Source organism: Nycticebus coucang, chromosome 16 (genome assembly GCF_027406575.1).
Source record: "Nycticebus coucang isolate mNycCou1 chromosome 16, mNycCou1.pri, whole genome shotgun sequence".
In the NCBI taxonomy this organism is placed as follows: Eukaryota; Metazoa; Chordata; class Mammalia; order Primates; family Lorisidae; genus Nycticebus; species Nycticebus coucang.
The window spans coordinates 39,193,129-39,219,429 of record NC_069795.1 but is presented as its reverse complement, the minus strand read 5'-3'; the positions used below and the strand labels follow the sequence as shown (position 1 = coordinate 39,219,429).

At 34.5% G+C, this 26,301-nt stretch overlaps 1 protein-coding gene across 3 annotated transcripts in view; it reads right to left on the bottom strand.

The window, feature by feature from the left end:
- Nucleotides 1-15,518: 15,518 nt before the first annotated feature.
- Nucleotides 15,519-26,301, bottom strand: part of CADM2 (cell adhesion molecule 2) — a 1,073,247-nt gene continuing 1,062,464 nt past the window's right edge. For all 3 annotated transcript variants that reach the window (XM_053565552.1, XM_053565553.1, XM_053565554.1), the window contains 2 exons: nt 24,149-24,274; nt 15,519-23,230 (listed from right to left, as the gene is read on the bottom strand). In XM_053565552.1, the coding sequence (XP_053421527.1) occupies nt 23,112-23,230; nt 24,149-24,274 (245 nt within the window). In that variant the 3' untranslated portion in view covers nt 15,519-23,111. The remainder of the gene's footprint in view (nt 23,231-24,148; nt 24,275-26,301) is intronic.

The window sequence follows — 26,301 nt, the reverse complement described above, 5'->3', positions numbered from 1 at the left end:
GAACCACTGATCTAATGTCTATTTTCTCTCTGTTCTGTATTAACAGAATATAGTTTGGTTTAGGAAAGCAATGCATCCAGTTAAACAATATTCATGTTCGCAGGCTGTGTGGCAGTAAGGGGTGAGTATATCAGCTATTTCTTGAAATGAATGGAAGAAGATTTCTACTGGATGTTTTCCAGCCAATGAAGCAGCCCTTTTGTGGTTATGAGTGTGAGAGCTACCTAATGGGAAGAACCAAGGGTGAATGCTGGGCTTTCTGATGTCTTTTAATGACCCTGCCTGCCCTGTTCTTGCCTTCTCTTTTCTCTCATGGTTAAAGAGAAAAATAAACTGTATTTTCTTAAAAGTTAAAAGTTAACTATCTGGTACATAGATAAAATAAAGGTCGAAATGATATGGGAAACTTACAACTTTTTAAAAAAGTATTTAACGACCTAGCTTTCACTTCCAAAAGTTCTGAAATTCAGTCTTATTCTCACTGTTAAGTGACAAGTTTATTCCTGAACAAATAACAATGCCTGCAAGATGCAGGTAGGGAAAACCAGACTTTCATTCTTACCTGTAAACTCAGAGATATAATCAGCTTTTCCTGAACCACAGAGACTTAAAAATGAAAATAAAGACCAATAAATTGGAGAAAAGTAGGATATCGTTACAAGGAGAAAAGTGAAAATATGCTTACAGAGACAAAACGTATCCCCGAGAGAGGGGATGTGTGCATACGAGTGTGTTTGATGATTAAGTTTTTAACTTCAGCCCACAAATATTGGCAGCAGCAAGGCTGTTTGCAATCCATAGTTTCTCCTCTAACCTGTCAAACTGACGCCTGGCTTTTGCCGTGATGAGATGTCTGCATGATGTCTAACTTCTGCTCTAACATAGCTATAGTCAATCAAAATTCAGGATGTTATTATAACCAACTTCTCCACTCTGATCTGTTTGTTCAAAATAAGCTGGTTTCACTTTTTGGTCTGTACCATATAGTTTAGAAACTTCAGTTCCCTGCTGCCAATGCCCAAAGTTCTGGCACAACCTTTCAACACTTCTGTTCATGTATTGAGGTTACACGTATTGGTACTTCCCAATTCTGACTAGAATCAAATTCGTTTCTATTGTTTTTTGCTGTTGTTGTTTCTGCTTATTAATGTACTTTTTGTTACTGGTGCCAGGGAAGAAATGACAAGAAATCTTTACCTCATCATATTAAGCCAAAAGTATAACACATATTTTCTGTACAAAAAATACATATCCTTCTACTTATATCTCAAATTTTCAATTGATTTATACTATTATAAGTGTATACATGTCTAAAATACAGATGTTTTAAAATTATATCCATTATATCCTGAAACTATCAAAAGCAATTTTATCAAAAAAAATCTCATATTCTTATTTTAGAATGTAGGTAGTTATCTAAGTAAATTAACCTAAAATAGTGCCTCCAGTTATACTCTATGCTTCTTTAATTTAATGCATATGTACAAGCTCCTTATCTGAAACACTCTTTGTTCAATTGACAGTGTGTCAATATTTATAGGCAGATACCCTGGGGAAGCCTCCATCATTAACTCTGCAGCCCATTATCATTTTGAATTTCTATGTTATTGTGACATTTATCATACTGTTTTTTATTTTTGATGTATTTAATTTTTTGTGTTGAAATGTTTCCCCTTTATATTAGATATTTATATCTATGAAGACAGCGTCTATTTCTCATGAATATTTGCATGGTGGCTTCTGATCTAGCCAGTCTTCAGCAATGACTTCTTTTTATTGTCGGGGATTCATTGAGGGCACAAAGAACCAGGTTACACTGATTGCATTTGTTTGGTAAAGTCCCTCTTATAATTGTGTTCCTTCCCCAAAAGGTGTGTCACACACCGTGACTCCCCTACCCCCTCCCTCCTTCCCGCTCTCTGCTCTCCCCTTTCCCCACCCCCACCATGTACTAGGTCATTAATTGTCCTCATATCAAAACTGAGTACATAGGATTCTTGCTTTTCCATTCTTGTGATGCTTTACTAAGAATAATGTGTTCCACTTCCTTCCAGGTTAATACAAAAGGTGTAAAGTCTCCATCTTTGATAATGGCTGGTTAATATGGTCTATGTATACCACAGTTTGTTAATCCATTCCTGGGTTGGGGGGGTGGGGCATTTAGGCTGTTTTCCACATTTTGGCAATTGTAAATTCAGTTGTGATAAACAGTCTAGTGCAGATGTTCTTATGGTAAAAAGATTATTTTTTTTTTTTTCCTCTGGGTAGATGTTCAGTAATGGGATTGCAGGTTCAAATCGATAGTGATCAAAACAGCATGGTATTGGCATGAAAATGGAGACATAGACATCTGGAACTGAATAGAAAACCAAACCAGGAAATGAAACTAACATCTTATGGCCACCTAATCTTTGATGAACCAAAGAAGAACTTACAGTGGGGAAAAGAATTCCTATTGGATAAATGGTGCTGGGAGAACTGAATATCCACATGTAAAAGACTGAAACTGGACCCACATCTTGTTCCACTCACTAAAATTGATTCGAAATGGATAAAAGACCTAAACTTAAGGCATGAAATGATAAAAATCCTCAAAGAAACCATAGGAAAAACACTTGAAGATATCAGCCTGGGGAAAGACTTTATGAAGAAGACTTCTGTGGCAATTGCAATAACAACAAAAATAAACAAATGGGACTTAATTAAATTGAATAGCTTCTGTACAGCTACGGAGACAACTACCAAAGCAAATAGACAGGCTACACAATGGGAAAGGATATTTGCATATTTTGAATTGAATAAAAGCTTGATAACTAAGGTCTACAGAGAACTCAAATTAACCCACATGAAAAGAACCAGCAATCCTTTGTATCTCTCGGCAATGTAGATAAACAGAATCTTTTCTAAAAAAGACAGACAAATAGCTAACAAACATAAAAAAATGTTTATCATCCCTAATTGTTAGAGAAATGCACATCAAAACCACCCTGAGATAACACCTAACTCCAGTGAGAATGGCCCACATCACAAAAATCTCAAAACTGCAGATGCTGGTGTGGGTGTGGGGAGAAGGGAACACTTCTACACTGCTGGTGGGACTGCAAACTAGTACAACCTTTCTGGAAGGAAGTATAGAGAATCCTCAAAGTACTCAGCAATAACTTCTTGAATTACATTTTAAAATTAATTAAAAAAAGCTAACAGTTCTTTTAAACAACTTCCTTTTGGGTAGAAGAATAAAAAGAATCAATGTTATCATTCTAAGTTCTACTTTAAGTTTTACCACTTGTAATCACCCTGAAGCAACAAAGTCTAAATAAAATTGACAGTGAAAACTATGAATTAATATTAATAGCATGTATTTGAATAAGTGGGTTGATGTTGACAAGAAATAGAATAAAACGGGAAGGAAAACCTGTAAGCCGTCTGTTTGATTCTCCTTCTTGATGACCTGGAACTTTTAATTAAGAATGAGTGATCAGACTCTTAAAAACGCAAAGGTGTGGCAGACCTGCCTTGATGAGGGACAGGAATTGCTTGATAATGTATTTTAATCCTACAATTCCTCCAGATCTCTTTTCTAAACACTCTTTCAGTATTCTTGTATTGTCTCAAGGTACAGATATAAAATGTCCACTGACCTGGAAACTGATATCAAAACCAAATTTGCTGTCTTTCAGTTGACAGATTGTTTTTTCTTTAGCATTTTCTGTCTACTCTATACCTTTAGACAAGTATTCTGGATAGTTAACGCTGTGCACAAAACCCTAAAACTTAATGGCATAACTCATGTATTTTGCTAATGATTCTGTTGTTCAGGCTGACACCTTTGCAAGACCAGCTTGTTCCTGCCCCACTGTGTCACCCAGGGCAGCTTAAGCCTGGGCCAGGAATTATCTGAAATCTTTTATTCACATACTATTGCCCAGGCTGAAAAGCCTTAGCTAACCAATAGAATGGCTAAAACTCCTTTATTTCTACATAGTTTCTATGTACTTTTTTCAGCATAGCAGCTTCAAGGTAGATGGACGTGTTAAATGGATACTCAGGCTCCAAAGCATGTGCTCCAGGAGAAAGAGAGAGAACTAAAGGGAAATTATACACTGGATATAACCCGGCCTTGAAATTCATATTCAATGGTTTTTTTTTTTTTATCATATTCTCTGTGTTGAAACAGTCATGAACCTCTCCCATGTTAGGAAAGAGGGAGATGTTTCCTTTCATATTTTCTCCATGAAAGGAAATGTGATATCTGGAAATATTGCTCTGGTTATTGTTGGAAAATATAATCTGTTCCAGTTAACTTACTGTAGTCTTAGAAATTTGCTGAAAACTGTTAACAGGATAATATTCTATAATTATTTATTATTCTTCAAGAAGTATTATTCTTTGAGGAATAAATGACTAATATCATTTTTAATAATTATTGCTTTTGTTTTCTAAATTTCTGTATGTTTGCACTTCTGTTCTCTCCATTCATTTTCAAAACTGCTATTATTTAGTTTTGTTATTTTCAAGTACAAAAGATCAAAAGAACACTATAATATAGAATGACGCTCTAATTGTCAGTCAGATAGTCTTCACATTTTCTTTGCATCTTTTACCTCCTCCCTTTCCCCCTCACTTCTGTTCTTGCCATCCCATCTGTGCAGTAGAACCCTATGCATGCAGAAGCAGCTTTATGATTTTTTTCCCTCAGTAATATTATCTTTTACTTTTTCCTCTACCTAAAATTTATTTTTGAACATGGTATAAAATGAAAACTTAATTTTTTTTCCATACAGGTAAAATCCATTCCAGTACAATCAATCTTATCATTTATTGTAGCGCTGATATTCTTAATTGGCTTCATTGAGTTATAACTTACATAATAATAAAATTGACCAGTTTTACATGTGCAATTGTCAAGTAGCAGCAAATGCATTCAGTAATTCAACTACAACTATAACTGTAATGCAGATCGCGCTTTAATCTGTCATCCCATAAAATTCCCTTATGATCCTTTTCATTCTCTTTCTCAACCCCATGCCTGGGAAAGCAGGGATAGACTTTCCATAACTATGATTTTGACTCTTTTATAAAGTTGTGTGAGTAAAATCTGTGTCTGACATTTTATACTTAACATATTGCTGTTAATACCCACCCATCCACCTTGTTGCTCTGTATCAGTCATTCACTCCTTTTCATTGTTGAGTAGTATTGACTGTATGTATATGTACCACACTTTTCTGTTTATTTTTTATTATTCAGTATTCATTGAGGGTACAAAGAATTAGGTTATGCTTATTGCATTTGTTAGATAAATTCCCTCTTATAATTGTGTCCCGCCCCTCAGACGTGTGTCGTACACTGTGACCCCCACCCCCTTGCTCCTCTCCCCACTTGCTCATTCCCCTACCCACCCCCCTTATATTAGCTCATCTACTGCCTTCATATTCTAATAGAGATGCATCCTTGGGATGCATTACTAAGAAGAATGTGTTTGCAGCTCAATTTACAATCGCCAAAATGTGGAAACAGTCTAAATGTCCACCAACCCAGGAATGGATTAACCAGCTGTGGTATCTGTGTACCACGGAATAGTATTCAGCTACTAAAAATGATGGAGATTTTGTATGTACCATATTTTTTAAGTATTCACCAGTTGGTGGACATTTAGATTCTTTCCATTTTCTAACTATTATGAAGAAAACTGCCATTATGAATATTCATATATGTTTGTGTAGACACACGTGTTCGCAAGAGAGGTAGATTTTACTTGCCATGGGTTTCCTAAGTCATATCATAAGTTCATGTTTAACATTATAAGAAATAGTCAAATTGTCTTCTAACGTGATAGATGAGGATTCTAGTCGTTCAACATTCTTTTTTTTTTTTTTTGTAGAGACAGAGTCTCACTGTACCGCCCTCGGGTAGAGTGCCGTGGCACACGGCTCACAGCAACCTCTAACTCTTGGGCTTCCGCGATTCTCTTGCCTCAGCCTCCCGAGCAGCTGGGACTACAGGTGCCCGCCACAACTCCCGGCTATTTTTTGGTTGCAGTTTGGCCAGGGCCGGGCTTGAACCTGCCACCCTCGGCATATGGGGCCGGCCCTACTCACTGAGCCACAGGCGCCGCCCCATCGTTCTACATTCTTACCAACAATTGTATTGTCCTTTTTTAGCATATAGCCATTCTAGTGGACATGTAGTTGTTTCTCAATAAGACTTTATTTTGTATTTTTGTTATGACTGATGAACATCTTTTCATGTGATTGTTTATTTGTTGTATATCTTCTCTAGTGAAGAGTCTGTTCATCTTTTGCCTACTTTTAATCAGGTAGTTTCTCTTCTTATTTCTGAATTTTAAGGTAAAGAAAGACCTTTATCAGTAGTTTTGTAAACATTTTTCCCAAATTGTGGCATTCATTTTCATTTCCTTGACAATATCTGTCAAAGAACAAAAGGTTTAAATTTTGATTGAACTCCTTATGTCAAAATATGAAAGCACCAGTTCCCATCCTTCTTATGTAATTAAAGCCATCTTTTCCCTAAATTTCCCCTCCTTCTCCTGTATCATCAATAAATATTCATACTCTTCGAAATGTGTGCAGTAGTCTTCTTACCATCTCCATTTTTATTACTTGGGTAAATTGATACCATATTTGACCAGAAAAATTGTAATTGTGATAATCTTTTAAGCAGTGTCCTAGATTCTGTTTCTCCCATCCCACAATCTGTTCTCATCTTTTCTTTTTTTTTTTTAATACAAGATATCACACTGTTGCCCAGGCTTGAGTACAGTGGCACAACCATAGCCCACAATCTCTAACTTCTGGGCTCAAGCAATCCTTCCACCTCAGCCTCCTAAGTAGGCACCATCATGCCCAGCTAATTATTTTATTCTTTTAGAGACAGAGACTCATGCTGTTGCCCTGGCTGGTCTTGAACTCCTGGCCTTAGAGGATTACAGGTGTGAGCCACTTTACCCAGCCCACAGTCTAAGTCTATTCTTATCAATGATTCTAGAGTGATTCTGTTGAAACATGTTAAAGTACGCCCTTTATCTGCTCAGGCCTGTTGTATGGTTTTAATCTTACTTATAATAAAAGACAAAGCATTGAAAATAGCCTGCAAGAGCCTACGGCATCTTTCCTCTGTCACCCTCTGGACCCTCGGATCTCATGTCCTCTCCTCTTTCTCTGCATTCTTTCATATTTTTTCTATAAATTTATAGAAACATGTTACCTACCTTTCACCCCAATAGAAGAATACCATTAAACCAAGACCTATTGTTTTTGTTAAATTAACAACTGTATCATTGGTGCTAGAAGTGTATCTAGCATATAGGAAACATGCAATGTAAACTTGTTAAATTGTGAATGAATCTACCTTTTTTAAGAAATGTAGAAAATAATTTGAATAGACCAACCATTTAACAATGGTTAAATGGTTATTTATTATTATTATTACTATTTTTAATACTTTAGGAATTCAGAGTCTTTGTATAAATGGAAACCTCAGTTTTTGCTCTACCCCTCCATTCCAATCCTTATTACATATAAATTCTTTAGCACTTTATGGAATGTTCAGTTGTTTCAACTGAACAGAGAAATGCATTGAGGATTAATTAAAAATACTATCAAATTTACACGAAGGTAACAGAAATTCCTCTACAGAGGGCATTGGTGTTTGATTAAAAAAAGGATACAAATGGACATGAATAAATATAAATATTTAAAGCAAATGCACTAGTTTTATGATAATAAAATTGTTTTCATGAATAGTAGGCAAATGGAATCAGAGGGAGTAATTACAGAACATTTCTCCATCTGTGCTTTGAGCAAAGCAAGCTTTAGTTTAGGTTGCCTCCTGTCTCAAGCAATGCACTGGTGTGAGTTCATTTAAACAGGTGAACTATTAAATGAACTTTAAAATGAGTATTATATGTTTATGATAGCTTTGGTTTTCAATTTATTTTATTTCATTTATTTTTAGTACTCCAAATATTCACATATGTTGAACTATCTCATTTTGTATATTTGAAAATGTTTCCAGGTCCCTTTATTTTATTCAAGCAACAAATTATCTCAAGCATTTTAAAGAACTCAAATACTTTTAGTTCTGAAATGGTAGAATCCCTCCCTAAAACAGCCCTGTTTTAGATATACATATAATTTATATGTATGTGTACATATATACATATATATAACTTCTCTAAATATATTTGTTATTATCTAGCATGATTTTTAATAGAATTCATGATATTTTAGGGTTTTGTTATCTTGGAACGGCAAAGAAAAGAATACTAAAAAAGGGAGTTCTGATTTCTTCAGATCCATTTACCAAAGAAGTTATAATTTTATTATTTTCTATGTTTAGATTTCACCATTTTATTCTTGTAAGAAAAATACAATTCTCTGTGACTTGAAGAAACAAAATAAAGACCTACAAATATCCTACAGAATTAAATTAGCACACTTCTTTTTTTTTTTTTTAAATTGAAACAGAGTCTTTGTCACCCTCAGTAGAGTGCTATGGTGTCACAGCTCACAGCAACCTTAAATTCTTGGGCTCAAGCAATTCTCTTGCCTCAGCCTTCCAAGTAGCTGGTACTACAGGCACCACAGTGCCTGGCTATGTTTTTTTTTTTTTTTTTTTTTTTTTTGCAGGTCCAGGCCGGGTTTGGACCCATGGCCAGCACCCTCACCACTGACTATCTTCATAGGAAAGCAAAACCTAACTTCCCCACCTGTCTTGTTTTCCTCCACTACTGTAGAAAAACACTGTAAACCACACCAAAATTATCTATTGCTAAAACATGTCAAGGTCTTACTGAAGTCTGTGTTTTCTAGTTGTTCTCCCTGAACTTGGAAAGCATTTTTACCATCTTCTCCTCATTGCACACTCTTAACTGTTGTGGAAGAGACAGCTAGTATTTTACCTTTTTCTCTGGAACCATCACTCAATCATAGTTATCTTTTGCCTTTATAATTTTGTCAGATTTTCTTTACACGTTTATTGTAGTATATAACAGTTACTTTTTTATGATTAGTTTTAAAGGAGCGTTGTCTATTATTTTATTCCTTAGACCTATGAATCAGGTCTTTTTATCTTTGTATCTTCAGCATATTATTTAATATATGAGAACACAGTTGTTGCTTAATATAATTTGTTGCTCAAATAAAATTAAGGGACCTGGGAACGTTAAACACAAAATGAGGTTTACCATATATGAAAATTCAATAATGAATGAAATAAAATAAATTGAAAAATGTTTGCTGCTTATTGACTCATTCTTTGCTCTTCGATTTCTGTTTCTACCAGCTTTCTTGCCCTCTAACTTCCACATATTCTTGGGAAGGTTTTATTTATTTATTTATTTATTGAGACAGAGCCTCAAGCTGTTGCCTTGGGTATAGTGCTGTGGCATCACAGCTCACAGCAAGCTCCAACTCCTGGGCTCGAGCGATTCTCTAGCCTCCTCCTCCCACCACAACATCCGGCTGGGACTACAGACGCCCACCACAACATCTGGCTATTTTTTGGTTGCAGCCGTCATTGTTGTTTGGTGGGCTCAGGCTGGATTCGAACCCGCCAGCTCAGGTGTATGTGGGTGGCACCTTAGCTGCTTGAACCACAGGCGCTGAGCCTTTGGGAAGGTTTTAAGGAACATTAGAAGGCAGAGAAGGGAAGAAAGTAGGCTGTTCCGAGTCACTTTTGGAGCACCTTCCTCTCCTTGAAGCTTGATACCACCAGACATTTTCTCCACTCATACTACTAGATCAAGCTGAGAAGCCCCATAATGACTGTAGTTCCCAGTAGATATTTTAAATGATATTTTTTGAAAACCAGCCTTTTGCTAAGTTAAGCTCAGTACTAGACACTGGGTATGCCAAGTGAACTAGCCCTGGAGGTTTCTGGGCTCTTCATCCTCTTTCCTGCCAGAGTACCATAGCGGCTTTCTTTCGTTGCTAATCACCCAGTTGTCTCATCACCCAATTGCCTTCTCACCTAGATAAATAATAATTCTTTAAAAATTGAGAGTAATTTTTTTTGTGTGTGTGTGTGTATGGACCCTGGGTGTTGCAATTTCTTTTACATAATTTATCCACATTCCACACTGCGGGGCATTGTGTGTAGTTGTCAATGAATAAACATTCAGTTCTGATTGTGCAAGATATCACACCATATGATAGAACAAATATGGATAGCAGACCAAGTAATTCTACTCTGACATCCTTTGGTCTTTCAAAAACAGCAAACCTGCCTTAGTGCCTAACATATGCTGCTTCCTCTGCTTGGATTATATATTCTTCCTGTGTTCATGGGGCTATCTATTCACTCAAGTGTCAGCTCCAGCATTTTTTTTTTTTTTTTATGAGACAGAGTCTCACTTGTCCCCCTGGGTAGAGTGCCATGGTATTATAGCTCACAGCAACCTCAAACTCTTGGGAGTTCTCTTGCCTCAGCCTTCTGAGTAGCTGGGACTATAGGCGCCCACTGCAACATCCATCTATTTTTAGAGACATTGTCATGCTCTGGCTCAGGCTGGACTCGAAACTGAGAGCTCAGGCAATCCACCCACCTTGGCCTCCCAAGTGCTAAGATTATAGGAGTGAGGCACCGTGCCCAGCCGCTGCTCCAGAATTTTCACCTCATACCATAAGGCAAGGCTGTCTATTTCCAAACTTTACATAATTTTTATAGGCCCATCGCACTTATTAGAACTGGCAATTACCTGTTAACTTTTATGAATATTTGGCTAACATCTTGTTTTCCTCCATAAATTCTATAGAAGAAGGGATAGACACTGTCTTGTTCACTCACTATTGGGTCTCCAGGTCACAGGACTGTCCTTATGTCTAGTGATTGAACATTCTTATTGAGTAAATGAGAGAAACAGGGGAAGAAACATGAGATATTCATAGAATGAAAGATTTTTTTCTTTTTTTAGAGACAGAGTCTCACTATTTCACCCTCAGTAGAGTGCTGTGGCATCACAGCTCACAGCAACCTCCAGCTCTTGGGCTTAGGTGATTCTCTTGCCTCAGCCTCCTGAGTAGCTGGGACTACAGGCGCCCGCCACAACTCCTGGCTAAGAATGCAAGATTTTTAAGAAGACCGAATGATAGGGTGAAAGTAAAGCAAATGACATGTCTAAATCGAATTGAAAGCTGGTATCAAATTAGTGTATATAATTATATATGAAAATAGTAAGAATTATTTCAGTGTTTTAGTGGTGGAAATTTGTGAAATCAATGATGATGGTTTCAATTAATTGTTGGGAATCTCATAAGAACACAAGGATTTAGACTCAACAGGAACTTCCACCAACTTCGCACCTTTAACCATAAAAGGGAAGAAAATTGCTTTTCAGTGTTCTTTTTTTTGCCTTTTATTTTTAAATTTATTACTGTACTTGTGCTATGCTATCTTACTGACTTCTCCTTTGCTGTAATACATTAATGTAGTGATATTCTTAAGGAATAATCTGAAATGATCAGTAGAATCCCTTCCCTGAATTGTATAAAATAGTAGTGAGCTATTTATTTTATGAACACGGTTTTCATTATTTTCAAAAGAATGTACCATCCTTCTTTTCTGTAGTTGTTTATTGTTCATACAATGATTAAAACAGAGAAAATGAATATATTAGTTTCCTAAAAAACTTTTGCCTTAGGATTTTGAACCATAATATGATCTGTGTGTCTCTCCTAAAATAGAAAAGGGGCAAGATTTATACCAAAAAAAAAAAAAAAAAAAAATTCCATGTCCTACTCTACACCCATCAAGGTATCTAAAGATATTCAGGTGTTATTCTAATGATTTGGGAAACAATAGCTGTTGCTAGAATGGCAAACAGAGCCAGCTGATCATTTGCTGGGCTCAGTACAAAAACAAAATCAGAAAGAAAAACTTTATTTCTTGCATGGCATTTATTTCCTTTCTTGCATGGCAAATATTTAAATTCTCTCAGGCTTAGGGATACTCGGGGTTTGTGCAGACCACTACGGGCACTAAGGCATGCCCTGTAACTCCACATTTGGGCCAATTACATTCTGACCCAAACCTCCCCACTCCTGTGCTGAGTCTTTTTGGCTACAGTGGCCACTGGGTATGAATGGGGGAGTGACAGCTGCCCATCTGTCTTGAGAGGTAAAGAAGTGGTGGGAAGTAGATCCACACATGAGCAAAGAAGCATCTAGCACACAGTCAAGTAATGCTCCATTGTCCCATTAGACTTCTCTTACAACATAAAACTGGACAACTCCACAGGTCACTCGTTCCTGAAGTCAGCCCTGAGACTGTGTTGGATTATAAACTCCACTAATACATCATTCCATGTAAGATCTAGTACCACCTACGGTCATAAATGTAGGCAGACCTCTAACTGTATAAATTTGGGTTTAAATTGATATATAAATGTGTATGTGTGTGTGTGGGGGGTGAATGTGTGTATTTATGTTTGACAAAATGTAACTTTTCCCAAAATATGAATAGATTAATTTGATTCATATTTATGTATTTGACAAAATGTGAGTGATTTCATGTTTATACATTTATAAAAAGTAATTGTTGCTTTAATTTGCTTGTAATGGGCTTTGCCACCTATGGTACAATGTAACTAGTGGCATTTGAGTGGTTTTGCCCCCATAGGTACAGATCTTTTATACAGAAAGTTGAGAAAAAAATGTACTTATTTTTATTCTACCTAACATCCTTATGCGCCCCTGCAGTCTCCACAGCCTTCTTTAGTAGAAAGTTAAGTTCTCCCCTCAATAAATTAGCATTTTCCCAAACTTTCCCTTATTTCTCTTCATACCCTCATTAAAAAATAAATAAATAAATCTCTGGTTGAGTTCCTGCTTAACTGTCAGAAATCTCATTAAGTAGGAATTTACATCTCAATTGCATTTTAATCATTCATTTATGAACACACTAAGAGAAGCTCAGAATCTTACAAATTTTAATAATGTTGATGCTAAGATTTCTGCAATATACATTAACTATACCTCTGACAGATGAATGCAACTAATAAGCTCTACAAATCTGACTAGGTATGACCAGTGACATTAGATTATATAACTAATTACAAAATTTCATAATCGAGAGGCAACGTGGTTTAGTGGTGGCACAAAAATTACATAATAGAAATTATGATTGTGATTTGGCCTTAGCATCTTCTTTTGTAATATGTGATGATAGCTTTAAAGATTTCCTCAAAATTATCTTCCTTTGGCAAAATGGTATTCCCTTTATGTGCCTCGGGAAGTAGGAGGTATGTGGGAAAAATACAGAATCATGTTGGGGGGATCCTTCAATACCGTTGTACCAAGACCACAGGTGGTAGCTGGTTGCAAATAGGAGAAACATGAATGAGAAATATTTTCAGAACTGGGACATGATGTTTGGTTCAAGACTATTGCAGAGATTTTTAGCCTAGAGTTTGTGGTTGATTTAAGAATTCTAGGCAAAGTACTTCTGTGTATTGAATTTATTATAACCATCAGATTAGCAGGAAAATCTGCAATCAAAATATGATTTAAAATGCCAATGCATGTTTATAATTTCTAGAGGCCACAGAAAGAACTTTAGGGTCGTCTGAGGCAATCTGAGTGTTATTTGGTGATTCAGAGCAAGAAGTAGGCTGACACAGGGGAATTAATAATTCATAGCAAGAGGTGCGAAGCTGACAGATTTATATTTTCATGGTAACATATCTAGTTTTGAAAAGTTACTTTTTTAAAGCAAATGACTATATAATTGGTAGTTTACATGGCAAAAAACGAGTCCTTAGATCCTAAATCTGCTGGTTGTGGAGAAAGTTTGTTGGCTGGTTGACCCTTTAGTACCCATTTCCTGAAGCTTCTTTGATCCCTGCCAGGAGGGTATTGAGATATGGCCCATTCTTTGGTAAAACTGCTGAATAGAAAAACCGTACCTTAGGATTTCTAGTTCTTTAACCCTTACCATGTTGAAAAAATTTCTACTTCCTGATATTATTTTAATTTTAGAGTTAAAGAAATATTTCTTAATATTTAATAGATAAAAGATATTTAATAACTAAGAGATGTTTATTAAATATACTTTTTAAACCTTAGAATAAATATCTACCATATTCCAAGAGTACCAGGTTGCTTCCCAGCAGTAGTTCATTGGTTGAACAGTGCCTAGACTACATTATTACCATGTAGCGAATCCAATCTATGTGGAAATACAGTTCTTAAATCGCCCAGGTGTTCATATTATATGTCCTCCATATTTGTAAGAATTTAATTTGGTAAAGACAAAATGAATGGAAGTTTTGCTAGTATATGCATGGCATGTGTGTTCAGGGTTTTCGACGACATAACTGACTCTAGCCAATCCTATGACCACTCTTTAGAACGTGATCTGATTTCTTAAATTTTCTAGCATAATAAAGCATTAGCTTGTTAATCAAACCTATCTTTTCAATCAACACAGAACAATACCAATCAATTTGAAGTCACGAATACAGGTGGAAAGATATGTCATTTATTTATTTATTTTTAGTTTAGTTTAAATCATAAAACTCTTTCATAATAATCCTTTTACTTATTGTTTTCATTTCCCCCCCAAATAGGACCACCTCAAATTCAGAAATAAAGATGTTATTTGAAAATATAATTATATTATCTTGAAGGCATTGGGCATAAATTGTTATAGTCAGTTTCTTGGTATAGTTTGTGAGTGGACAGATTTAGTACATAGGAGATGTTTAAGAGGTCTTTTCCTTTTTCTTTTTTCCCCTGGTAAACCTAACCCTTACCCTGATCCTAACCCTAACCCTCAGCTTTATAATTATTATTTTGTTTATTAAATAACAGGTAGCCTCGAGCAACAGTTAGTGATATTTTAAGTGAAAATGAGAAATTGCTTTTATCCTTGAATTACTTCTCTATACATTTCTATATTTGCTAGATTTCAAAATAGTAAGGGGAGAGTATCCTTAAATTTGCAAAATTGATAAAGTGTGGTTTGAAATTTTTTTAAAAAGGTGTATATATCCTAGAACTTCTTGTTTAAAGGTATTTACTGTTATATACTAGCATGATTCCAGAATTGCCAAATGATTTGATAGACTTTAATGGAACAAAACCAATATGCAATTAATAATTTAGAACATTTAAGCTTAGCGATATTCTTTGATGAACTGTATTATTGAGAACTCTGGTGTAACTCCTTGATTTAAAAAATGCCATAGAATATTTTGACTAATACAAGAATTGCCATTATGAAAACACAGGGCTGATTTACCTAGGAAGCATGGGTACCACATGTGCACATGGTTGAAGAGCTGCATGAGTCTCAGCATTTGGGGTAGCTGTTTAAAAAAACGATACATGTCTGTGAATGTATTACTTTACATGCCATAATTTTCCTTCACATGTGCTGAATCTGATCTTTGATATGTGTCAAAATTTCAAATTTGTATTGCAAGGCTTCCTTTCTTGGGCAGAATGTGAATTAAAAATAAAATCAAATGTTTAATAAAATAAACCAGATACAAAATCTTGCCTTGTATTTACAGATAAATTTTAATGGAATAGTTCATGGCCTAACACAAATATCAGACCCAATGACACTAAATCTTGTACAGCCTTTGGCTTACCCTGTATAACAAAATCTGTTATTGAAAGAAGACTATAAAATACCTTATGGTAAGTGAACTTCCAAAGACACAAAGAAAATCCTCCATAAATTTAAAAGCTTATCTCAAACTCTTATTGGCATAAGCTTAAGATGGTTATATTATTAATTGTATTATCTTAGGTAGTTGAAATATGTGGATATAATACTGGTTAGAGTGTGAAAATTTTTTTTAAAAAAAGGTTACTTTTGTTTCTGTTCCTAATCAACATTAGTAAACACACAGAAGTGAATGAAAATTATCTTTACAGAGTTTTGAAATTTTGGCAACTTCAAGCAAATTTCCCTAAGTCAGCAACATTTTTTTTATCTTAGCATATTACAAGGTTCACATGTTCCAAGGAATAAGGATTAAATGTTGTACAAATAAGAAAACATTTACTTTACTGATGCTTAATTTTTGAAAATTTCATTTAGAAACATACAAGGAAAAGGAGCATCATTGAGGAAAACTAAAATAGAAGGATAATGTTTGCAGGTGAAAAAACATATTGAATATAATGTATTTAGCATAAAGAAATATGTTTTGTATTACCTTCTGTAAGCTGTCACTGGAAAAAAGAAAGTTCCATCTTTCAATGTTTGCTTTCAAGCTTAGGGAAGTATACTAAATGAATAGACAATTCAGTAATGTCCAACAGATAACTAAAATTCAAATTTTATTTTTCCATATTTATGAGACAACCTTTTTTTTTCTGACAAGAGTTTACTGAAAGATGAAGTGCCAATGGGAACCCTGTAAGAATGTTTATAAGAGTTGTACATGACATAGTTTAAGCGCCACTAAGTACACATTGAATACTTTGTAAGTATATAGGCATATCGACATGCAAGTGTCATGTACCTAATATTACAATATGCATTTTGTTGTTTGAAAATGTTAATGACAAGAGTAAATTCAATAATTGTGTTTCTCTATTTTTTGTGCGATTTGGTTAATTGTGGTAGATATTTTTAAAGCACAGAATTTAATTTTTATGTTGTTATAAATATACCCTTCCAAAAGTTATGAATTTCATGTCAGATAAATAGAACATTTTATATTTGAAGCTACATTACCGGGAACATCTGCATGTCTGGGTACCATTTCAGAGATAAGTCTTTAAATTCTTTTTAACATGGTAGAATTCTAATGTTGCTTATGTTGAAACATTTATGATAAAAATGGAGCTTTCTTGAGGGATTATTTTTTGGTTGAATGAAAAGCTAAACAACCAATTCACAAATATTGATGCAAACTCTACGTGAAGAAAACAGGTCATTTATCCCAAACTCATGATTCCTTGGGTTATGACTTAAACTACATCATTCAATCTACAATAAGTATAGCAGGTACAGTTAAATAAATTTGTAAAAAGATTAGAATTTTATACACTTATAAGGAGAAAAAGTACTAACTTTGAACTTTTTCTAAATTATTTTTTTCTATTTATGAGATTCATTCAATACATTGAAAACACAGAGAAAAGCAAAGAGGATAACGATAGAACAATTCGGTTTACACTTCGTAGTTTTTCTTTTAACGAATTGGTGACCACTGCTTTCAGCCATCAATATTTTATTGCGTATGACTTTCACTATCAGCAAATATAAAGAGAAAAGTGTCTACTCGCATCTTGTACAAGGAAAAGCATCTGAAGAAAGAAAGCGTTTGAGGTTTGACAGTACTGTGTGTAGAAGTGGAGTGTTGCATTTTATACTGCACTTAAAAGTCCAGGTAGGAGTCACTGCTGCTTTGACCCTGGATGTGGGGAAAGTGCTTAAGTGCTGAGCCCTGGTAGGTTTTCCTTTTGCCCCTGCAATCTTCAAATATCTTTCAACTTTTCTTCTTTTGAAATGTACATTATACTTCATAGGGGAAAATAGTGTATTTTTTTTTACATTTGTTTCACATTGGGCCCATTCTCTCCAAAATAATAATACATTTCTTGTTTTTATATATATGGACAAGATGGTAAAGATCAGACCAAATACTTCTCGTAACATAAACACAGAACATTGAAACATCTTATTGTAACTATAAGCATACTTTATAGATTCACCATAATAATTTGAGATATTCATGTATCTTTTTTTCCTGGAGGAACATCTGTCCATGAAATGTCATTTTCTTTTAGGATAATTAAATTACATCACTAAAAAATTCTTATTATGAGTATGCAGATAAAATAAAGTGGGCATTTGTGGCAATACTTTGCATTATTTGAAAATCATTTGTGAATAAGGATGGAGTTTTGAAATACTTAAATTTTTGTCTTGTATAGATAATACTTGTCAGTAAAATAACTCATATAAGTGATTTTCTTTAATACTTAAGACACATCATTAAATTATAAGAAATTATTACATTTTCAAAATTAAATAATCAGATTGGATCGCAAAGTGTTGCCATTTAAATCATTTTAAAATCCACACAATTATATTACATTGTAAGATTAAATAGGCATGAGAAGAACTACTTTTATCGAATTATATTTTACCTATAGGGTAAGTTAATGATAGAAAAAGAAAAACAAATGCAGATTCATACACCATAGAACACACTAAAGAACTTGGCTTTTGAGATTTCCCAGGGGATGGGGAATGCACTGTTATATAGTCCCTTAAGAATGTTTCCTGGGATATCTTCTAAATAATTATTTCCTCTATTTATATTGAAGTATCATAGCCCATGTTAAAAGTGAGAGGTAGAAGGATTATTGTAAGTATGCATGGCAGAGAACTTACCAGCTATATCCAATAACTATTGCATTCAATATTAATAATCTCAATACATAAAAATGCTGATGATTTTAGAACCCATTCTCATATGTTGTCCTCTTTAATCTCTCTTTATTATCTTGCTACTTTCAATCCATTGCCTTTGGAAGGGTATAAGTGCAAAGGGTTTGTTTGGGGTAGACTACAGAAAGGGAAAAATGAATAGAAAAAAAGATTTAAAAAAATTCTATGAAGATACAGTGACTTAATTATTAAAGGTAGTACCCTATATTCTTTCATGGACTACATTTGTACTTAGAATAAAAACCTGCCATCTATGACAACATGCGCATATTTCAAAGAAAGTTTAAGAATTCAAATTCAACTAGAATATGAATCAAAAAATAAAACTCAGGTTATTTCTTTCTCTGCAGTAACATGAAAAAATAACCTACATTATAACTTTAGTATTTCATTTGAATGTTTAAGAAAAACATAGCTTGAATTAATTGTATTTTTACCTAATGTTTCAGTACGTAAGAGGTGAAGATTAGCAACCTCTTGGATCTTGTAGAATTCTTTGAAATCCCTTTGCATTAAGCATCCAGCAAGAGAATTGCAGATATTGCACTGAGTATATTTCAATATTGCCAGTGTATATTTCAAAACAAATTCTATTATCTACACTAAAATTTCCTCTTTCCCAATATTCAAAATGCATATTATAATTACATGGGTTTCCAACATCCATACACAGCAAGTACGAGATACTTACATGTACATACACTGTAGTTACCTATATTTTGCATAGTTTTTAGTGTGTACTTTGTGCCACTTAATAAAAGCATTACTCAACAGTAATTCTCATCAGGTGTTTCATTTGTTTCAGCTGTGATTTCGGGCTTCTTTTGTTTGTTTTGTATAGCATCACAGGCTACATTTGCAAAGGGAGATCACATTGTGCATTTTTAGAAGACTCTACGTAATCAACAATATCATGGGGAAGTTGCATGGTATAAGGTTTTGCATTTTCTTCAAAATTAGAAAACAATGTGAAATTTCATATTTGTCTTCCATTTAATTATCCTGAATGTGCAAAAAAAAGAAAGAAAAACATTACATGTTCCCCTTGGTAACACTTTGCAATAAGTGGCACTAAATTACACGATAACTGCTATGTTACATGGAAGAGCCATCACTGTCAAACAGCTGCTGTACATGTGCCTATGTGGAATCTCAATGCTGTTACAATCATGAGTACATAATTACAAATGAGCCTGTCCTTTTAGCTGAGATATTTATATTTTTTACAAAGAAATAAACATAAATGAGGTGTTAGCTTCTTTGCCATTTTTAGGAAGGTTAGTTTTCTTTCTCTATTATTTTAATGGTGGGGTTGGGTATCAATGAAAGATTAAGCATCTTGAATTAATGTGAGATCATCCAGTTTCTAGATTAAACTCCAATATCTGGTTCCTTAAACTGCTTCTTGGATTTTCTGGTAAAAGAAAACACGTTGAATCTCTCTCTCTTCCATCTCCCTTCCTCTCTTATACATAAACACACACACATACCACAAACACGCACATCCGTAAGACTCAGGCCATGCGCTCTGTCTTTACTCTTGCACTCACAAACTGTTCTTTTCTTCCTAATTTTGAGAGTAATTCTATCTGGGACACTCAAGATGGGGGGAAAAAAAGCAAAGAATAATGCTGTTTGGACTTTTTTTTTGTTTTTTTGATAGAGAGCGATCACTTAACACTGTAAATAGTACATTGGCAGAGAATAGCTACTTTTGATAAGGAATAAAGCTCCACATTCTATGACAAGTGTGTGTGTCTGTGTGTGCACACTTCTGCCATTGGGTTCTGTAGCTATTGTGCTCACATAGAAGAGCTAGAAATCAGCTGTGCGTGCACACAGTGTGTACATTTCAAACATTACAACTGGTATGTTGCCCATATAGAAACGTCATGTTATTATTTCCTGATTTTTTGGACTAGAAATGACCAGAATTTTTACAATTTCATTACTAATTTTGTTGAAAATTAATTTTTAAAGATAGGAAAATACAACTTTATTGCTATTTTTTTCCAGTCACAGAAAATGACATCTAATTCAAATCAAAGTGTATTTAACTGGCGAACATTTGATTAGAGTCCACAAATTATAATATACCAATGATTATAACTGGCATACTAATCCAGTGTTTTATTTAGCTGAGTTTTTAAGAGTTCTAATAAGATTTGATATTACTCTGAAGGGTTAAAAGAGTCCAAAATCGTGGAATGCAACCAATTTGGGTTTCCAATTTTACAGCGCGATAAATAATGATTGAATTATTTAGGCAACAATTTAGCTGTTGGAGCCAAGTAGAATATAGATGAAATGAGGAGGGATGTAAATGCAGCATCGATGAAGAGTAGCAATTTTGTAAGTGCATCCTGAAATTAGGCTTTAAATAGTAATTGATGATGCAGTTTATACAACTTATTCTGTAATAAGAACCTTTCCATTTTGTATTAACAGGATGAATTTCGATTTGTGGAATCTTTCTAAAGATTATGCATTGAAAGATATGAACAGTTTATAAACCTATTCTAGTTTCAATGTGTCTAGTAGCACCTACCTGATTCTCTCAAACTACCATACTATATTAACATATTATTGCATTTTTCCACAGATGGTATGGAGTGAACTGTAAAAACAAGCATGCAATCACATCAATGCAGACTTATTTCCTTAAAATGTCATACTGTATATGATTTATTATGTTAACACTCAACCACATCATAGTATTTATGTTCTGTATATTCTGAAAAAGTGCTGCTTGACTGACATCGTCCTTTTTTCTTTTGTAGGAAATCAACAAAGGAAATGCTTCAACAATCAAAAAAACTTAAAACTTCTAACATTATTCTTAAAAGAGTTATACTTTTCTGATAAATAATCTAAGATACAGCACCCTTATCTTTCATTTGATATTAATACATGATGTTGTACTCAACCATTCTCATTCCCCAAAAATAAATTCCAAGATACTATTTTTAAAACCTTAGGCCCTCATGCTGTCAGACATCACAAGGATAGCTACCATATTCTCATATTTGTTTTTTTCTTAAAGGTGCAATGCTTGTAAATGGGAAAATATTTTTTATCTAACTGTATTTTAATTCTTTAGCATACAATAAATTTAATGAGACCTAATATAACAATATTGTGTTTTACTAGAAGAAATCATAAGACTTTAGATTGACTCTGTGTCATATTTAAGAAGACAGCATTTCTTAATAGTTAAATACACCAAAATTTCAAAATAATCCAGAGAAAGAGACTTTTACTTTGGAGTTAAAAGCATGGCAAAAATTCTCTATCACTCACTGTTTCATAAGTTTGTACCTCACAAAATGCATAGACAGGAATTGAATAGAAAGAATTAGTTCATTTATACAGAAAACATGTCTTAAACACTCTTTTTGGCAAACCAACATAGGTAAGCAGCTCTGGAACTGCCAAATTAAAATTTGTACATTTTTAGCAAACTAAAAGTTTAGTTTTAGATTATTCTTCAACTATGGTTGTAATTTAAAACCTGAGGCTGTGCACTGGTTGTTAGTTTAAAATTACCTTTCCTTATAACATTGTGCTTCCATTGTATAACAAATAGAAATTAACAAGAACTAGAAAAATTTGTTGTTGAACAGTGCTAGGACATACAGACAAAAATACTAATACATGTTATCTACTTATAATATCAGTTTAAGTAATACCTAAAGGGATATAACGGACGTTAGAAAATGCTTACTTATGACTGAATTACATACAGCCAAAAAGTTAAATATGTATCAAATAATGTTTAATTGGATTTATTATATGCACTATATACAGATACTAAAATGTCTCAAAATTGTGCCCTATGGATACTTCAACTTTGTTAGGCAGGTGAGTCTTAATGGAGCGAATAAATTATAGAATCAAATTAGAGAAATGAATGAAATCTTTGCTATTCCCAAAGCAGTAAAATGTTTGAAATGATTTATTGGTAAATAAGCTACACTATTCTGATGGGAGGATCTACATAATTGCGTAGGATGTTGTGTCATGATTGCAATTCATACACATGGCTCATGTATCAGGTACTATATTTTAATAGTAAATTGATACAGCTTTGCCAGTGTAGTCACAAACATTCCAAAAAACTACACTATGATTTTTTTTTTCAGTTTATGTTTTCTCGGGCATATGTTTCCAAAACATGTTGTCTTTGAATATAGGCATGTAGAAAACATTATTTGTAAACCTCTAATCTTCAGTTTAACTAAAGTACATTAGGTCTTCACTTAATCCTGTTACTTATGAAAGCTGTCCAATGACAAACTGAGAAGGTCTATGACTTAAAGAAAAAAAAATGGGGGGAAAATCTGTGCATATTTTTTTAATGTATAAAAACAACTCAATATCATGATCCAAGGAGATGATTAACATTGTTAAGGCTGTATATTCAAGCACTGTATGTTAAAAGAGCAAGGGTGTGAAATTTAGGCAGTAAGAAATGTCCTGCATATGGATGGTACAGTAATTAAAGAATGATGCTTTTGACAGCTGATTGTTGGTATACACTGGCTACTGGTAGCGGTACAGGATGGGAGTTAATAAAGGTAGCAGAAGATGGCAGAAATGAATTCTGAAAGATGATAGCCAGTTTTCTCCAGCAGCCAGCCTTGTAAGGATAACTCAGAATCTTGGCCTGCATTTTAAATGAAATACTCTTTTTTCTCTTCAGCGTTGACTTGGCTGCCTTCGGCATTGATAATGGCTGTGTCAGCGTCTGGTGCGTCTTCAGCTCCTTTAGCTTCATTTGTTAAATATGTTCCTGTGTATATTGGAAGAAAAACACGTCAGCTCTGTGAAACTAGTAAGATAGTCAGCGTTAAAGCTGTGTTCATTTAAGAAGGAACTCATGCCAGATTTCTCATATGCTGAAACACATTCTGAGATGTAACAGTCACAATTCACCCTTTTGAAGTTGCAACATTTCTTTCAGTTTTCAGGTATATGTTGTAGGTGAAGCTCGTGGTTAACTTGAAGCAAGAGCCAAATTGAAATGGTTAATGAGTAATTTTGACTTTAATGATGATGGATGTAGACTGTGTGATCCATATTGCTGTAGCAATCAGAGTACCTTGTTATGATATCGATAATGATCATGTCTAAATTGTCGCCATTCACTTTGATAAATCTGTTTCATGATGGGTTGTATCAACAGTTGGCTACCTGGCTCATTTCAAAATCTCACATGTTTTCCTTTCTGATATGGTTACACGTGTTTCCATAAACTTACAAACAAAAAAATTGACCAGGAAGGCTATGTTAACCAGTGTGATGAAAATGTGTCAAACGGTCTATGAAAGTAGTGTATGGTGCCCCATGATCACATTAATGTACACACCTATGATTTAATAAAAAAAAAAAAATTGACCAAATGGTTATAGTTGGATGTCAGTTCCAGAAATAAGCTGTAAACTTTTGTCTATTTTTTATTTTTTGAGCCAGTGGCTCATTCTGTGACCTGTGGTCATTGGCTAACCATTATTTTGCTAAACCAATCCAACTCTAAAGAGCAGTAGAATAATCAAGAATTCCCTGAACTCATTTATTATTTATCTCTTTCTATCTCTTCACACATACACACACAGAGAAACATACGTACACCCATAGATTTCATTATGAAGCTAGTCTTTAATATTTTCTTTTACCAATTTTAAGAGTAGTCTAATTAAACATAACCTACCTTTATGTCTTGCCAGATACCGACCGAGCAGAAATATGGAACACAGCGTGACAAATACAACTACAGCCACTATTCCTCCTATAAGAGCATGGTCAGGGCCAGTCTGGCCAGCCAGAGCATTAGGATCTGGAAAAGAGAGAAAAATATTCTCATCTGTGTGTTATTTACTTACAAAATACATTATAATGAGTTATTTCAAAAATTTGCACAGTTTTATTAAAATAAATTCCCAATAACATGTATTGTACCAATTGTGTGCCTATAATATATGAGGTAACTGGGGATATAACATTTAAAACATCAATAACCACTGCTACTGAGCTTACATTTTCAGGGAAAGATTGAATAAACAAATACACACGTGGGATTTCCTATAGTTGTATGAATTGCTTTTCTTCTCACCTAAATCTAAAAATACACCTACGTGTCTGCATACGTGGGTATACATATACACTACTATACTATTATTTAGATAAAATGATTTCATGAGAAAAGCTGAGGCTGAAGATGATAATTTGAAATACAAATTTTTGTTGTTGTTGTTGTTGTTGTTGCAGTTTGGCTGGGGCTGGGTTTGAACCCGCCACCCTCGGCATATGGGGCCGGTGCCCTACTCACTGAGCCACAGGCGCCGCCCCGTCTCCATCTTTCTTTAAGGCTGCATAATATTCCATGGTGTACATATACCACAACTTATTAATCCATTTGTGGATGGATGGGCAGTTCTCCAGTGGTCAAATCTCAAATCTCTTTTCTATCTAGACACCACTGGGGGAGTTAATTTCTACGGTCTTAAATAATACTGAGATAATAACCAAGAAAAAAAAAAAAGAAAGATGGAGACTTTACCTCTTTCATGTTTACGTGGATGGAGCTGGAACATATTCTTCTTAGTAAAGTATCTCAAGAATGGAAGGAAAAGTATCCAATGTACTCAGCCCTACTATGAAACTAATTCATGGCTTTCACATGAAAGCTACAACCCAGTTACAACCCAAGAATAGGGGGAAGAGGCAAAGGAAGGGAAGGAGGGGTGGGCGGAGGGAGCGTGATTGGTGGGATTACACCTGCGGTGCATCTTACAAGGGTATATGTGAAATTTAGTAAATGCAGAATGTAAATGTCTTAACACAATAACTAAGAAAATGCCAGGAAGGCTATGTTAACCAGTGTGATGAAAATGTGTCAGACGGTCTATAAAACCAGTGTATTGTGCCCCACGATCGCATCGATGTACACAGCTATGATTTAATAAAAAAAAATTAAAAATAAAATAAAATAAAACCCATGAAATAGGATGCATTTGCAACAAAGCAGACTGAGAAGTGGAGAACTGTATGGTAGGAATAGATCCTGGAGAGGACAGTGTAGTTAATTAAAGGGAAGAATGTGTTTTAATGGGAAGGGAGGATTGTAAGTCCATTCCATGTTAATAATAGAAGAAGACTAATGCCCAGTGCTGAGGAGCAAGGGCCTGTGTAACTTGTATTTCTAGAAAAAAGGGATAGGAAAGAGAGAGATTTAATGATTTACTTTGACATTCTGCCTTTAATAAGATATTATAGGAAAAAGAACATCCCCAGAAAAGGATTGACAGTTTTTCAAGCAGAAATGAAAAGATCATAAGAAAATTCAGGCATGTGATACTCAAAAGTTTGGAAAATTAGCCATTTATAGAAGTCACATAGTAAGAGATAAAAATGAGCGAAGCTTCAAGCAACAAAATTCACTAAGTCTCAGCCCCATAGCAAAGATCAGATTGAGTGTACTGCCTACTCTCCAAGTTCATTACTGCGGACAGTTCCAGCATGACTGTTTATAATTTAAAGGAGCGATTTAAGCTGGAAAGAAGGTACAGAAATAAATTAAGACTGGTAATTATGCTTTCTAAGCTAGACTGGGATTATTAGAAAATGAATGTGACAAACAGACTAAGAGTCTAATATGTTTTTACAGCAGTGGTTCTCGACCTTCCTAATGCCACGAACCTTTAATACAGTCCAAAGGGGTCGCAACCCACAGGTTGAGAACCGTTGTTTTAGAGGAACTGTTGTGTCAAAGAATCATATTTTGGGATAGAAAAACATGTCTGACTGAAACTTCGAACATCCTCCAGATCCCTAAATTATGTGAAAGAAAGAATGGGGTATAAA